This window comes from Passer domesticus, chromosome 1 (assembly GCF_036417665.1).
Source record: "Passer domesticus isolate bPasDom1 chromosome 1, bPasDom1.hap1, whole genome shotgun sequence".
NCBI lineage: Eukaryota > Metazoa > Chordata > Aves > Passeriformes > Passeridae > Passer > Passer domesticus.
In genome coordinates this window covers 100,745,718-100,760,015 of record NC_087474.1, presented here as the reverse complement: position 1 = coordinate 100,760,015, position 14,298 = coordinate 100,745,718, and the positions used below count along the sequence as shown (strand labels likewise).

The window sequence follows — 14,298 nt, the reverse complement described above, 5'->3', positions numbered from 1 at the left end:
AAGATAAAGCTTTGCAGACTAGCCTAGATATTAACTCAGCCTATGCTTGAAAATGCTTCCTAAACTTCCCAAATGACCATTTGTTATTTTTTTCAATCAGTGTGAAAATAGAAAGACTAAAAATCCAGTACACATCATCTGAAGGGCACATTCTAATTCAACCTCAATTTTTTGCCTGCTCTAGGACTGTTAGTGTTTTCTCTCTCTCATTCTCCTTGTTGATTATGTTTTCCTCTCTGCCCCTTCCTTTCTCTATCCACATCAAATCATTATTATTTTGCCCACTTGACACTCTCAGTGGGATGCTGCTGAGTACAGAGCATGCTAGCCCTCATTCAGCCAAGCTCTTTCAGCATATGTTTTATTTCAAGTGTGTTAACCAGACCAGCCCAGAACCACTGTATATATTTGGCTTATTCACACTCCTGATGCTTTGTTAGACTGGCATCAGACCACTGAAGAATATTGTGGGGTTTCAATTAATTAGGAGTTTGTGTTTGTCTTCCTGCTGTTGGGCTTTCCATTCCAGTTTACAAACAGTTTTTAGCACCATCAGTCACACCAAGAAACAGTGATGAGACCAGTCTGGCTAAAAAGAGTATGACTGCTGCAGCTCCTTCTGAACATGGCTTTGTCCAACCTCCCAATGGAATCAAGACTTACCTACTCTTCAGCAGCAGATATCCTTCAGTCCTCTTGCCAGGATATCCTCTGGAGTGGGTGCTTCATGTGCTGGGTCTACATACAAGCAGGTGGCAGACTGGAGGAGTGTAGGAGAACTAGTTATAAAAAAAACCCCCTCCAGATTGCATTGTCTGCCTTCCCCCTGCCACTTAGCTGAGGGAAATACTGTCAGCATCAAAGTAAAGAACTCACTCCTCCTTTTTCACTCCCACCTCTTTGTTGAGGCAAGAACTCTTTGCTTCTACAGCAACCAGCAGTCTCTGTGTTATATTGTGGTTTTCTTAAAAGAGGGAGCAAACTATGGTGTGCTGTGTGGCCACTCATCTCACCTGACTTCAGGTACCTCACACAGCTGATGGAGATTACAGGGCACCTCCAGAAGATAATTCATGCACCTAAAATTGTAATAATCTTCTAAAAATGCCCATCCTTACACTGATATTAGGAGGAGTTTGGGAGGTCTGTGCACCAAGGCTGGGGACCCTTGTGAAGTGTCTGAGAGTTAGGCACGATAAATATGGGCCAGACTGCAACAGGAAAGGAGACTCTTGGATCTGCCAAGTTGCAATGTTCCTGTGTAACAGTATGTGCACGAGAAAGCTGTAGGCAACTGAGCCTTGTGCTTATTTGAGTTATAGAAGGGGAAGAGAAATGTCAAGGGGGAAGAGAAAATCACATAATTACATTGAAACCAAGAAAATCGAGAGGCCTATTTTAAGTGTGCAGTGTTCATCTGTTGTGTTTCTGGACACCTCAGAATTAATTGAGACTAAAAGTGATACCCCATGACACAGAGTGCAAGAGCCCAGGGTCTTTGAGGTATTCACACTCTCTGAGAGGCATTTTCTGTAAAGATAGTGCTCACTCTGCCTGACCCTGGCATGATCTACCTCAGGTCAGAGGTCAGGATCTTTGCTTTCTTCCTGTTGAGTTTTTGCTGATAGCACAAAACCACATTCAGCTTCCCGGGAAAAGGAAAAAGGTGTAAAAACCTTGCTGTGCTCAGTTTACCAGGATAAGCTAAGTTTGCAGAGCTTCAGAGGTAAGACTTTTGATGAGTCATTTTGACAGCATCTTTGCCATAAATCACCTTTTTTCTCACAAAAATCAATGATATCCCAAAATGCAATCTTGGTATGTTACAGGCTGAGAAATCCTGTATTCACTTTACACATGCCTTTGTCATTATAAGAAAGTCTGACTACGATAATATTTACACATCTCCTCAATCAGTTAAAGAAAACCTATCTATTTTGACCAGCTGTACTTCTTGGGATGAATCTTGTCTTTATCATTCCCATATGGATAAGAACATCCTGTGGAAGACAGAGGATGATTAGATGCCCTTGGTTTCAGTGCCACTGCACACCCTCACCCCAGGGGCCTCGTGCTGCTCCCTCTAGGTTATATAAGAAACACTGTGGGTCTTTCTTTGACCCACAAGAACTGAGTGTGTGAAAAAGGCAAGAAAATGCATTTCCTGTTATTTGAATCCTGTTCAGTCTAAATGTTTGAACAAATTAGGCTCTAGATGCCTCAAGTCTGCAAAGGAGAAGAGCCTGTTCTTAGATGAGTGTGTTCTTCAGAAAGCAGTTGTGTTCTACCACCAGAGACTGCAGTGGCAGTGCTGGTGCATGCCCTGTCCTTCCCTAGCAGAAGGGCTTCCACATAGATGGCTTTGACTATCTATGGATGCCTTGAGAGCTTAAGACTGAAACCCCTAGAGGCAGCTCCAGGCATGAGGAATTAACCCTTATGGAGATGTGCAAGTAGAGAAGACCATTGTATAGTAATTTACTCAGGGGAGAACAACTTGGTTTATCAGGGACTGCTTTAATATTGTAGCACCGGACTTTAAGGATAGAATATCACTTAATTCTGAATTTCCATGATTTTGTTATGTAAAGTAAGGGTGCTAATATGATAATCTTTGCACACATAGTGTTTTGCCTCCTACATTTTATGGCTATTCACAAAAACCATGATTTTTTTATGAAACCTTCTGAACCTGTCAGTGGGAGACAAGCTGTTTAGTTCTGGCTGGAAATGCTAACAAAGTTGCTGTGTGCTCCAGAGCCAGAGATAATTTTCCATACTCTGCAGCAAGGTACACACCTACTGAGGCAGTGGTTTGAAAATGTGCTCTGCTAATTTGTAGTGAGGTTTTGGATCCATTCTAGTATTCCAGCTCCCTACATCTATAAAAATATCTTCACTTACATAGCCAGGAAACAAAACAGATTAAAAGATGGGAACTCTTCAAAGATTGCAAGATTAATTTAATGTCCTGCAGATTCTCTCAGTAGGCTAGTGGTAAAAAAAAAAAAATAAAAATAAATCCCTACAGCTCTTCCAACCTGTATAAAATATTTATCTGCCAAGATTTTTAATGGCAGAATCTGCCTAAGTATTTACTCGCAGTGACCTGTATAGTTAAGGCTTACATAATTACACTATACACCATTTACTGGAAAGGCTTTAAATATTCATTGACTTCTCATGTTTTAATGTAAACAAGGCACTTAGAATACCTAGGGTTTTTAATTCCTGCAAGGTGCAAACGATGTCTGAAGCAGATGTCACTGGTTGGATAAGTGTTGCTTTGAAACAACAGGGCAGATTGACGGTACTTAAATGAGTGAGAAGAGTAGCTTCTGGACAGAGATATCCATGTCTGCACATCTCTGATTCTGATCACAAACCAGTAATATTCAGGAGCTAACTCTGCCTAAGTAAATACAGTTGAAAAAATAAGTGTAAAATGGGTGAATATCAGTGGAAAACCAGACCTTTGCATTTCTGACTGCCCTCATTGAATCCTGTCTGTTTTATTGGTTTGTACAGAGCATCTAAGCCAAAACAGGTGATGAGCAAGGAGTTTATACACACAGGCCTGGGCAAGGCACCACTGTGCCTGGTGCAGGCATTACTCCTGCTTCTGGAAGTAAAGAGAACTGAAGTCTTTTCACTGTTCATTAGGGGAGAGACAGAGGACATGTCTAGTGCTTGCTCCTCCTGGCATGGAGGAACAAGACTTGGGGACAATAGGCACAATGCGGCTGCTGGCTGCCAGGGATGGGAGAGAGGCCCAGGGAAGGAGATGACTTCAAAAGCATCAAACAGAAGAACTGCCACAATATCTCCTTATCCACTGCTGTCATTTTTTTATATATCTAATTGACTTAATATAACCTGCATTTTCTTTGATTACCATATCTGGCACAATTCTATTTCACATGTAAATTATTATGGCTTTGTGAAGCCATTTCTTACTTACCTGTGTATTTCAAAGTCAGAGGCAAATGAATAGACCACAAATTTGATATTTTTTTCTGAATTTTTTTGGTCTGTTACTTTAGTTCATCAACTAAGCCTTGATAGCAAACAACATAGAATTCTTTCCCCTATAAAAAGTCTGCTTTTAATGAATCACAAATCTGATTCATTCTACTTATGCTTAAAGAACTGTGAATGCATTTAACATCATTGTTGTATTTTAAAAAGATTATTTGGAGGGGAACAAACCCCAGCTCTCCTTCCTTTTAGGAGAGCTGAGGTTTTTGTGATGGATAACATAGCAGCTGTTCAGGCATTGCTCACTCAAAGCAAAATAGTTAACTTCCAGGCTTCTTAGAGCTTTTAAAGATGAATAAACTAAAAAGCAGCAGCTGATCAAAATAACAAAGGGTAGTAAGGTGCCTTTAGTTTCTTATAAGAGTGTCTGCAAATTCCTGGTGGAATTCTAGGCCGGGCGCTGATGGAGCTAGCTAAGGATATTGATCGCCACTTGAATTCACTGAATAAATAATGGTTGCCATAGTTATTGAGCATTCACAACTGGTGGGGAAGCACGGAAATCTCCAAAACACCTCCTGTGATGGTTTTGCTGCAAAATCACCCAATTAATTCTGCCTCATATCATGAAAATTATGTCAGATATGCTGGATGCTTGGATTCCTCGTACAAGAATTTGAATCATAACTGAGCATCTCTGTCGCCTGTTTTAGTAGATAAAGAGAAAAGGGCACTTGCCCTCTCTTATTTTGTGTGGCAAAAAGGTTAACTGACTCCATGTAACCCCAGCTGTTCTGAGAAATCTACACTCTCAGAGCACTTTTTGCTCTGAGTTCCAGAGTATGCACCTGGGTTGCACCTAAGAAAACGCATTCGCTTCATTTGTGATAGGGATGCTGATGTGTTTTTTGCCTCTGGCTTTGCAGAACGACATGGATTAAAAGAACCAAAGAAAGTGGAAGAGCTATGCAACAAGATCACAAGCAGTTTGAAAGATCACTTAACTTTCAGTTGCCAAAACAAAGGACAACCGCTCGAGTCTGCAGAGCCGAAGGTACTGGGTGTTCTGGCTGACTTGCGTTCTCTCTGCACACTGGGACTGCAGCGCATCTTTTACCTGAAACTGGAAGATTTGGTGCCAGCCCCTTCCATCATCGACAGGCTGTTTCTGGACACCTTACCCTTCTGAGTCAAACCACCCTCCTGAGAGGCAAACGCCCGCCAGAGCAGGCAAACGGATCGTGACTTACAGCTAACATTTCTGCCCTCACTTAACAGAAAAGCCGCTCCGAGTCTAACATGAGGTCTTTTCTGGCGCTTTGTCCTTACAACCTGAGGCCTGAAACTTACTGGCTTACTGGTTTGGGGTTGTGTTCTTTGTTTTCTTTCGTGTGATTTGGGTTTTTTAAATGGCTAATATGGCACTTTTGGACAATGCTATCCCAGCAGCAGTAAAAGGTTAACATGACTGTTTTAAATCTGTTGTTTAACACCTCATGGTCTATGAGGAGTAAAATTGTAGAAGCTGTGTTTGAAAGAACAGCAAATTGTTGTTTGCCAGGGTAGTATGTGTTTTGTGAGGATACCTTTAGCATACTTCCTGCATCAAGGGCACATACATCAGCACAATCTAAACAAAAATTCACTTTTTTAGCAAAGTACATTCAATTAAACATTTCATACAAATCAAATATAGCAAAATGACAATGGCTGTTAGCTCCCATGTTCAAGTGCAATTTTTTAAAGTGCTGTCTTACTAAGTCTCGTTTATTAACTAATTTATTTTATTAGGAAAACAAACAGAAGAAATCAAGGGAGAAAATTACATGCACTAACTTACCTGACAGAGTTTTCCAAACTTGATTCCATGTAGCGTGACTTATTGACAAATGTATGTGGAAGACACGGGAGCAATTGTGGCTCAGTTGTTCCTTAGCTAAGGAAACCCGAGTAAGTAGTGATTGGAGCATACAGGGTCAGTATCAGGGATAGTTCAGTTCTAGACTTCTAACACAAGCGACTCGTTAGTAAACAGACAGAAGATGGTTTTCAAGAACAAGCAAGTCTTGTAAAATAGTATGAATGTAAGTGCTAGGAAGGATATAGTGGGCTGCGTTTAAACATTCCGTGTTCGTACTCCTTTTTGTATGTTTATACTGTTGATGCCATATTAATATGAGATAATTTGTTGCATAGTGTCTTTATTTGTATAAATGTTTGTATGCATGGTATATTGTAATGGCTTTGCCTGTATTTATTGCAATGACTGCCAGCTCATGGGAACCCTGTTACACATGATAACTAAATGGGGTGTTCACACTGACTCAGATACACCAGTTGGAAAACTATATACATATATATAATGTGTATGTATATATATGTATATACCTATATTTGTGTGCGTGTGTGTGTGCGCGTGTCTTTTTATTAACCATTTGTATATAAAATATCTCTCAAATCACAAGCAGAGTTATTTTACAGTTTATTTGCAGTGACTTCTAAGGCAGTACTGTTTAGCACTTTGATATTAAAATCTTGCTCATGTTTTGCTAAATTCAAATAATATTTAAAAAGTTCAGTTCTAAAAAACTTTATATGCACTGTATTAAGTCAAAATTTTGTTGGTCATTTTGCTAAAGAAATTTTTGAATGTCAACCTGATGTCACTGTATCTTTTGTTAGCTTTAAACATTCTAGCTTTTGTCTTTTTTTAAACTATGCTGTTTATATGGAAATTAAATTATACAATCAAACAGATGCCAAATGAATTGCCTAATTGCTGCAAAGGATAACCCAGATATCGAGTCACTGTATGGTTTTCAAAAAGTAATCTGGTATTTTATCACTTACTATGTTTGGATGTGCTTTTATGAAAAAATTATTCTTATATCAAGATTTATAGTAGTGTCAATAGGGAAACAGACTTCTAATCACTATAGTTAATATTTCTGGTTTACCTGCAGATAATATTTGGAGAAGTATTGCTTTTTGTATTGACTTTTAAGCTTATGTGCAAACATAATAGCATAATTAAATATCAGAGAAGCTAATGTTTCTTGTAGGTTGCTGTAACAAGCCTGACCAGCAAGACAAATATATTTTGACTGAATTTGCTTTTGTATATACTAAATATATATATATGCATATATATATATATACACTCACACACATGTGCGCATACAAAAACATACAGACATAAAATCCAAAAAAAAGAATGTTTGCTTTTGTCTCCTTGTGTAAGACACAAGGTCCCTTGAGAAATTACTTTTATCTTAGGACAAATCCTGCCAGGTGCTGAGCACCAGCCAGACAAGGGCTTGCAGGAGCTTTTTGCAATCGTGCCCTTATCAAGGATTTTGAAGCAAATCAGCATAGTACAGTAAAATTGCTTTTTTGTTGAGCAAGGTTTATTTATTAAGTAGAATGTGAGTGGGAGGAAGCAGGTTGAGAGCCCCGTGTGAAATTTCACGTAGTCTGTGTCCTCCAGTCTTCCATAGATAGTCTTAGCTGTGATACTCTCCCAAATCCCATCATCTGTGGAATTGTCCTTCATGTCAACTTCAATACACTGATTCATCCTAGAGTACAACCAGTGACCTGTCACAGTGGTAAAAGAAAGAGTTAATGCAGAATAAATCTACTACTATTCTTAGAGCTCTCTCAGTGTGAACATGCCTTTGTCTAGGCAGACTTCAGGAATATATCAGGTGTTAAGGGAGAGTGCCTTGCTTTTATTTCAGACAACAGTGTCTCAAGAGTTTCTTCACTCAGCTAACCACAATACTTTCTTTCTTTTTTTTTTTTCTTTTTTTTTTCTTTTTTTGTGGTGTTAACCTGTGGGTTGAAAGAAATGCTCATGTACATATACAATGTAAATTAAAATTATTAAATTGAATAACATTTTTTTCAGAGGCCCCATGTGTGTTGAATAAGTATGCTTAATTCTGTTAAAATCTGATGTGAATTTTTTATCATTTATAAAACATTTAAAAAATTGTCTACTTGAGTCTTAAAAGTGGAAAAATTGGTGAAGCATGCTTAAGAACACTGGCAATTTAATGGCTAGTCTTTTGATTAAAATAGCTTTTATATAAATACATGCCTGCAGTATCTGGTTATGCAATCTCAATTAGGTATTGAGAGTTGGACCATGGTTGTGCCAGAGGTTGAATCACATATACACCAGAGCAGAGAGACTATTCACCCCTCACTGTATTTCTCCTCCATGACAGAAAGGGATTCTAGTTGTTCATCCAGAGCTGATGAGACTGCAGAGAAGGGAGCAGGGCTCATAGCACCTAAGTCTGGCCAGAAAGTGACCAGAGCTCCCATCCCTATTCAGCCCCTTTGCATCAGTAAATCCTGCTAAGGCATCGCTCCAGCAGGCACCTGCAACATGTTCTTCCAGTGCCCATCCACCTCCTTTCCTTACCGTGCCATTGCCTTGCAGGAGGGATTGCTTATCCCCTGCCAGAGAAAACTGTTTGGCTACAAATGCATTTCCAACAAATGCAGTTTTGAGAGGCATCTGCCACTATTCCGGGCATTGCCGTGAGTACCGATGGCTCTGGCACACCTCGGTGAGCGCTGTTCTGCAGGAGCTGCTCGGCTGGAGGTCACATCAAATGATGTGCTGTGCTGGGCTGCAGGATTGGCAGCCCTTCCTTGGAAATGTGACAAAACAAAAGGTTGCGCTAATTCTTCCAAATTATCTTTGGGTTTTTTTGTTTTGTTTTGGTTTGGTTTTTTTCCTATGCTGTATTTTTAAAATTTTAACTATGAATCTTCAGATTGTTAATGATAATGACAATGAGTTTTGCCTCCCTCTTGAGCAAAATATGCAGATCTTGAGATCAAGCCACACCAGGGTCTGAACTTTGACCCTACAAGACAAAGTTTATCCTTACTAAACTTACAAGTATCTCAGTTTGTAATAATTTTAGGGCCTCGTGTCCTTAGGCATGAGAACAGGTCTATGTGCTGATCTAACCTGCACTTGTGTCTTTATGTGTGCCTATACCCATAAACCACATCAGCAGCAGAGGCCTTGCTAAGGGGTGTGATGCCCAATGGTTGATTTTGGCAGTGGAAGTTTGGTCTGAGTCAGGAATATAATAGCAGGTTCCTCTAGTAGCAACCACCCTTGGACAAGAGACTATCACAAAGACACCCAAAACTGAGGAACTTTGACTAGAGGTGAGTCAAATCTCTTTCTGCAGCTTTCCTACTTTTACTTTTCACATTCAGGTTCATTTGCCCAATATATGAAGACAGAATTTCAGTTATGCTGTAGTGAGGAGGGACAGAGAGGGGTTTAATTGTATAAAATTAAGCATGGTTCTGGGAAAAATTGGCAACACCCTCTGAGGACACTGAAACATGTCTTTTGATTAATTATTTGTATTATAGCAACACCTAGAGGCCACAACAGAGATCAGGACCCCATTTTGCTACCTACTATAATTAGCACCTCCAGTTCCCACCCAGGAGAAGCTCCAGTTCAAACAGATAAAACAAAAAGAAATAGGAGTATGACAACCCAACGGCATATAGCATCTCAGTCTTAGAGTTGTGAGTAAAACCTTCTGTTTGCTGAGCTAGTGTCCAGTGAATGCTCTTACTTTGTTTTCCTTTTCTTTCCATTATGCTGTCCCTGTATCAAGTTAGAAAACCATAATTAAAGCATTGACAAATTCAAATAACCCAGGTATTCAAACTGACCTTTCTTACCCTGCTTATGAAGTCATCCATGAGACTATTCAAAATTGTGGTCAATCACATGTTTTGTCAACCAAACTAGATAGTATTTAGAAAATAAATACTTATCTGTCCTTTTTTAAATTCATGAAGCCAACCATTAGGAAAATTGCAATATATGGATTAAACAATAATTTCTAATGGACAAAAAGGATTAACTTTTAAAAATGCCAAACCATTGATGTAGTAATTGAATAAATGGGGTACCAGTTAAACAAATTCATAGCAGCAGAGGACATATTTGAGAATTGTATTCCAGACCTGCATTTGTGAGTATTACCAACGCGGTGATTTGTGAAATAAAAGTAAAAGAAACCTGTTTACCAAATGTAAACACTTACAGCAAATTTTATTCTGTTTTCTTTTTTAGCATTAGTCACCTTTATGTTCATATTCATAATATGGAATGTTCTGGCTGCATTTGATTACAGAAGGAGTTTAAAACTTGAAATTGTTATATGGCTGTGAAAGGCAAATGAGATAAGGATTCTGACCTTACTCCACAAAACCAAGGACTTTCTTTATAAAGAAGCATGGGATTCTACCATATACTGGTTTTGGATGGATAGAGTTAATTTTTGTCACAGTAGCTGATGTGGGGTTGTGCTTTGGATTTGTGCTGGAAGCAGTGTTGGTAACAAAGGGATGTTTTCATTACTACTGAGCAGAGCTTACACAGAGCCAAGGCTCTTTTTTGCTCCCCACCCTCCCAGTGATAAAATCTGGGGGTACACAAGAAGTTGGGAGGGAACACAGCCAAGACAGTCTCCAACTGACCCAAGGGATTTTCTATGCTATACACGTCATGCTCAGCAATAAAAACTGGGGAAAGAAGAAGGCAGGTGGGGACATTCAGAGCGGTCTTCCCAAGTCCCAAGCATGACAGAGGCCTGCTGTCCTGGGGATGGCTGATCACCTGCGTGCCCATGGGAAGGGATGAATTAATTCCTTGTTTTGCTTTGCTTGCATGTGCAGCTTTTGCTTTCTCTATTTACCTGTCTTTATCTGAACCCAAGAGTTTTCTCCCTTTTACTCTTCTGATTCTGACTCCCAGCCCACCAGTGGGGAGTGAGTGGGGATCTGGAAAGGCTATGTGGGGCTGAGTTACCTACTGGGGTTAAACCATGGCACAGATATAAATGATGTTCTGTATATGGTTATGTATGTATAGGGAAACTACTCAAGTAGTACAAGGTTCTTAAGTCATGCCAAAGACAAGACAATGGGGAAAAAAAGGCATTTTTTTCACATTGCTTAATATTTTCATAGAATCAATGAAACATTTAGGTAGTAAAAGATCATTGAGTCCAACAGTTAATCTAGCACTGCCAAGTCCATGAAAAAAGCCATGTTCCCAAATGCCACATCTGCCTTTTAAATACCCTGGAGACAGTGACTCCATCACTTCTTTGGACAGCCCATTCGAGTGCTTGACAATCGTTTCAGTGAATAAATTTTTCCTAATATCCAATCTATACTTTCCCTGGCACAACCTGAGTCTGTTTCCTCTTGTCCTGTCACTTGTTATCTGGGAGAAGTGACTGATCTTCCACTCTGGCTACACCCTCCTTTCAGGGAGTTGTAGAGAGCAATAAGATCACCCCTGAGCCTCCTTTTCTCCCCCAAAAATCCCAGCTTGCTCAGCCACTGCTCGAAGCACTTCCAACCACCTTTACCAGACCCCTCACCAGCTCCATTGCCCTCCTCTGGACTCACTCCAGCACCTCAATGTCATTCTTGTTCTGACAAACCCAAAAGTGAACTTGGGATTTGAGGTGCAGCCTTACCAGTGCCAAGTACACAGGGTACTTGCTCTGCTCCTGCTGGCCTCATATTCCTGACCAGGAAGCCCTCCTTGGGCACCTGGGCACACACTGGCTTTTGTTCAGCCACTGTCAGTCAGCACTCCCAGCTCCTTTTCCGTCAGCAGCTTTCCAGCCACTCTGCCCCCAGCCTCCAGCACTGTCTGGGGTGGTTGTGACCCAAGGGCAGGACCTGGCACTTGTTGAAGCTCAGACAATTGCCTCAGCCCATCAATCCAGCCTATCCAGATCCTTCTGCAGAGCCTCTCCATAGATCAATATTCCCACCCAGTAGATTGATATTCCCACCCAGCTTGGTGAGATTCTGCAAACTTACTGAGGGTGCACTTGATCTCCTCATACAGATCATTGATAAAGGTATTAAACAGAACTGGCCCCAGCAGCAAGCCCTGGGGAACACCACTTGTGAGCAGCCATCAGCTGGATGTTATTCACCACTACTCTCTGGGCCTGGCTGTAGAGACAGCTTTTTATCCAGCAAAAAATACACCCATCCAAGACGTGGGAAGGCAGTTTCTCCAGGAGAATGTTGTGGGAAATGGTGTCAAAGGTTTAACTGAAGTTTAGGTAGACAACATTTCTTTAATCCACTGAGTCACCTTGTCACAGAAGATCAGGGTGGTCAAGCAGGACATGCCTTCCATAAACCCATGTTGTCTGGACGTGATCCCCCAGTGGTCCTGTATATGCTACTTGCTGGCACTCAGGATTATTGACTCCATTTTAGATTGTTTATCAGTTTTCCTAAAAGGAACAGAGAACTTGGGGCTTATTCAGGTGGCATTTTATCTCAATGAAACAAATAAATAAATAAGCTTGCTAAGTGACATTTAAAGAAAGAAATAGCTCTAAGTACCTGAAATAGCTCAAATAAGCCAAAATCTTTTACTTGCTAAATAATGTATTAAACAGCTCTCTTCATGACAACTTCCACAGTAGTCTATGATAAAACATTAGTGTAGAATGAAAGTGAATTACAGAAATGCTTGATACTGGGGAAACTTTCAAATATAGCAGGGAGAAAACAGAAATTAATTTACCTTTCATGGGTTCTAATTATTTATCTTGCTGTGTTTCCTAATTAATTGACGATATTGATGTTTACATAGGGATTTGCTCCTTTCCAACTTTGCTTGATCCTGTGAAGAAGTCAGAATGCTGCATTTGTAGTATCACATTTATTGCCATGGCAACAGTCAGGGATTTCACAAACACTAATTAGGGTTGGCAACTTGGAATGTTTTCAGTGCAGTCCCATATAATTTTCCCTCTTTTATCCATTTCTCATTATACCTTACTTTAACGATTGACTTCTTCAGTCTGTGTACAGCTTTTTTCGTGCATGACCTCAGGATTCAGTTAATACCTCCTCTGACTTGCAGCCACCTTTCTTACACACTCAGTTAAGAAGCAACTGCAGTCTTACCTGCATTTGTGTTAAGCTCCATTTCTTCCACTTCAAATTAGTCCAAGTTTCAGTACAACCAGCTGGCTTCTACTCTGGCATGTGCAAAAGTAGTAAGGAAAGGTATGGAGGCTTAGCTGTACCTTCCAAGCTACTTTTAAAGGTAGATGCTAAATCTTGCTCAAGGCAGGCTACAAGCCTTCTGTTCACAGAAGGCTAAGTTCTGTGAACGTCCAAAAAGTCATATTAAATATTTTAATTCAAGCATATCAAAAGCATTCATGGACACTTAATGTATTATGCAATAATACAGAGAGCTGCACCCATATGAGCCTCATGAAGTTTAACAAGGCTGAATACAAACTCTTGTACCTGTATCAATCCCAAACATGGATACAGGCTGGATGATCAGCCAGCTGAGAGCAGCCCTGTGGAGAAGGACCCAGCAGGACTGGCAGATGAGAAACTGAATATGTGCCTGCAGTGTGTGTTCACAGCCCAGAAAGACAACTGTACCCTGGGATGCATCAAAAGAAGCATTCTTTTCTTAACCAGCAGGTTAAGAGAGGTGATCTTCCACTCCCCTCTAGTGAGACCCCACCTGGAATATTATGTTCAGGTTAGAGCCCCCAGCATAAGAAGGACATGGCCTTGCTCAAGTGAAGAGCCAGAAGAGGCCCAAGAAGGTGGTTGGGGGTTGGAACACTTCCCCATGAGTACTGGCTGAGAGAATTGAGGTTGTTCACATGGAAGAGAGAAGGCCTCAGGAGACTTTGCTGTGTCCTTCCAGTACTTTAGAAAGGCCTAGAGAAAAGAGGGGGAGGGACTCCTTATCTGGAAGTGTAGTGGTAGGACAAGGAACAATAGTATTAAACTAATAGAGGATAAATTTATATTAGACATTAGGAAGAAATTCCTTATTCTGAAGTTTGTGTGACACGAGAACAGGTTGCCCAGAGAAGTTGTGGATGCCCCATCCCTGGAGCTGTTCAAGGCCAGGTTGGATGGGGCTTTGAGCAATTTGTTCTACTGGAAGGTGTCTCTGCCCATTGCAGGGCATTTTGAACTGGATCATCTTTAAGGTCCCTTCCAACCCCAACCATTCTATGGCTCTGTGTCTAAGGACGTATTATGGTCATTCAACTGAGCTAGCACCCAAAAGTCCTATCTCAAAAGTCTTACTAAGCCCTGTGTTGGTAGTGAACTTTTGAAGCCTCTCAAAAAGCAAAATGTATTCATTTGTTAACAAAGGAAGAAGGTAAATTTATGATGGCATCACCAGCAAGAGGGGAGGTTTTATTTCATTGTGCATGCTCAGGGTAAGAAAGAGAAGTG

General features: G+C 40.5%; 1 protein-coding gene across 2 annotated transcripts in view; it reads left to right on the top strand.

The window, feature by feature from the left end:
- NR4A3 (nuclear receptor subfamily 4 group A member 3) overlaps positions 1–7,218 on the top strand; it is a 28,448-nt gene extending 21,230 nt beyond the window's left edge. For both annotated transcript variants that reach the window (XM_064431598.1, XM_064431589.1), the window contains one exon: positions 4,905–7,218. In XM_064431598.1, the coding sequence (XP_064287668.1) occupies positions 4,905–5,167 (263 nt within the window). In that variant the 3' untranslated portion in view covers positions 5,168–7,218. The remainder of the gene's footprint in view (positions 1–4,904) is intronic.
- The last annotated feature ends 7,080 nt before the right edge of the window (positions 7,219–14,298 follow it).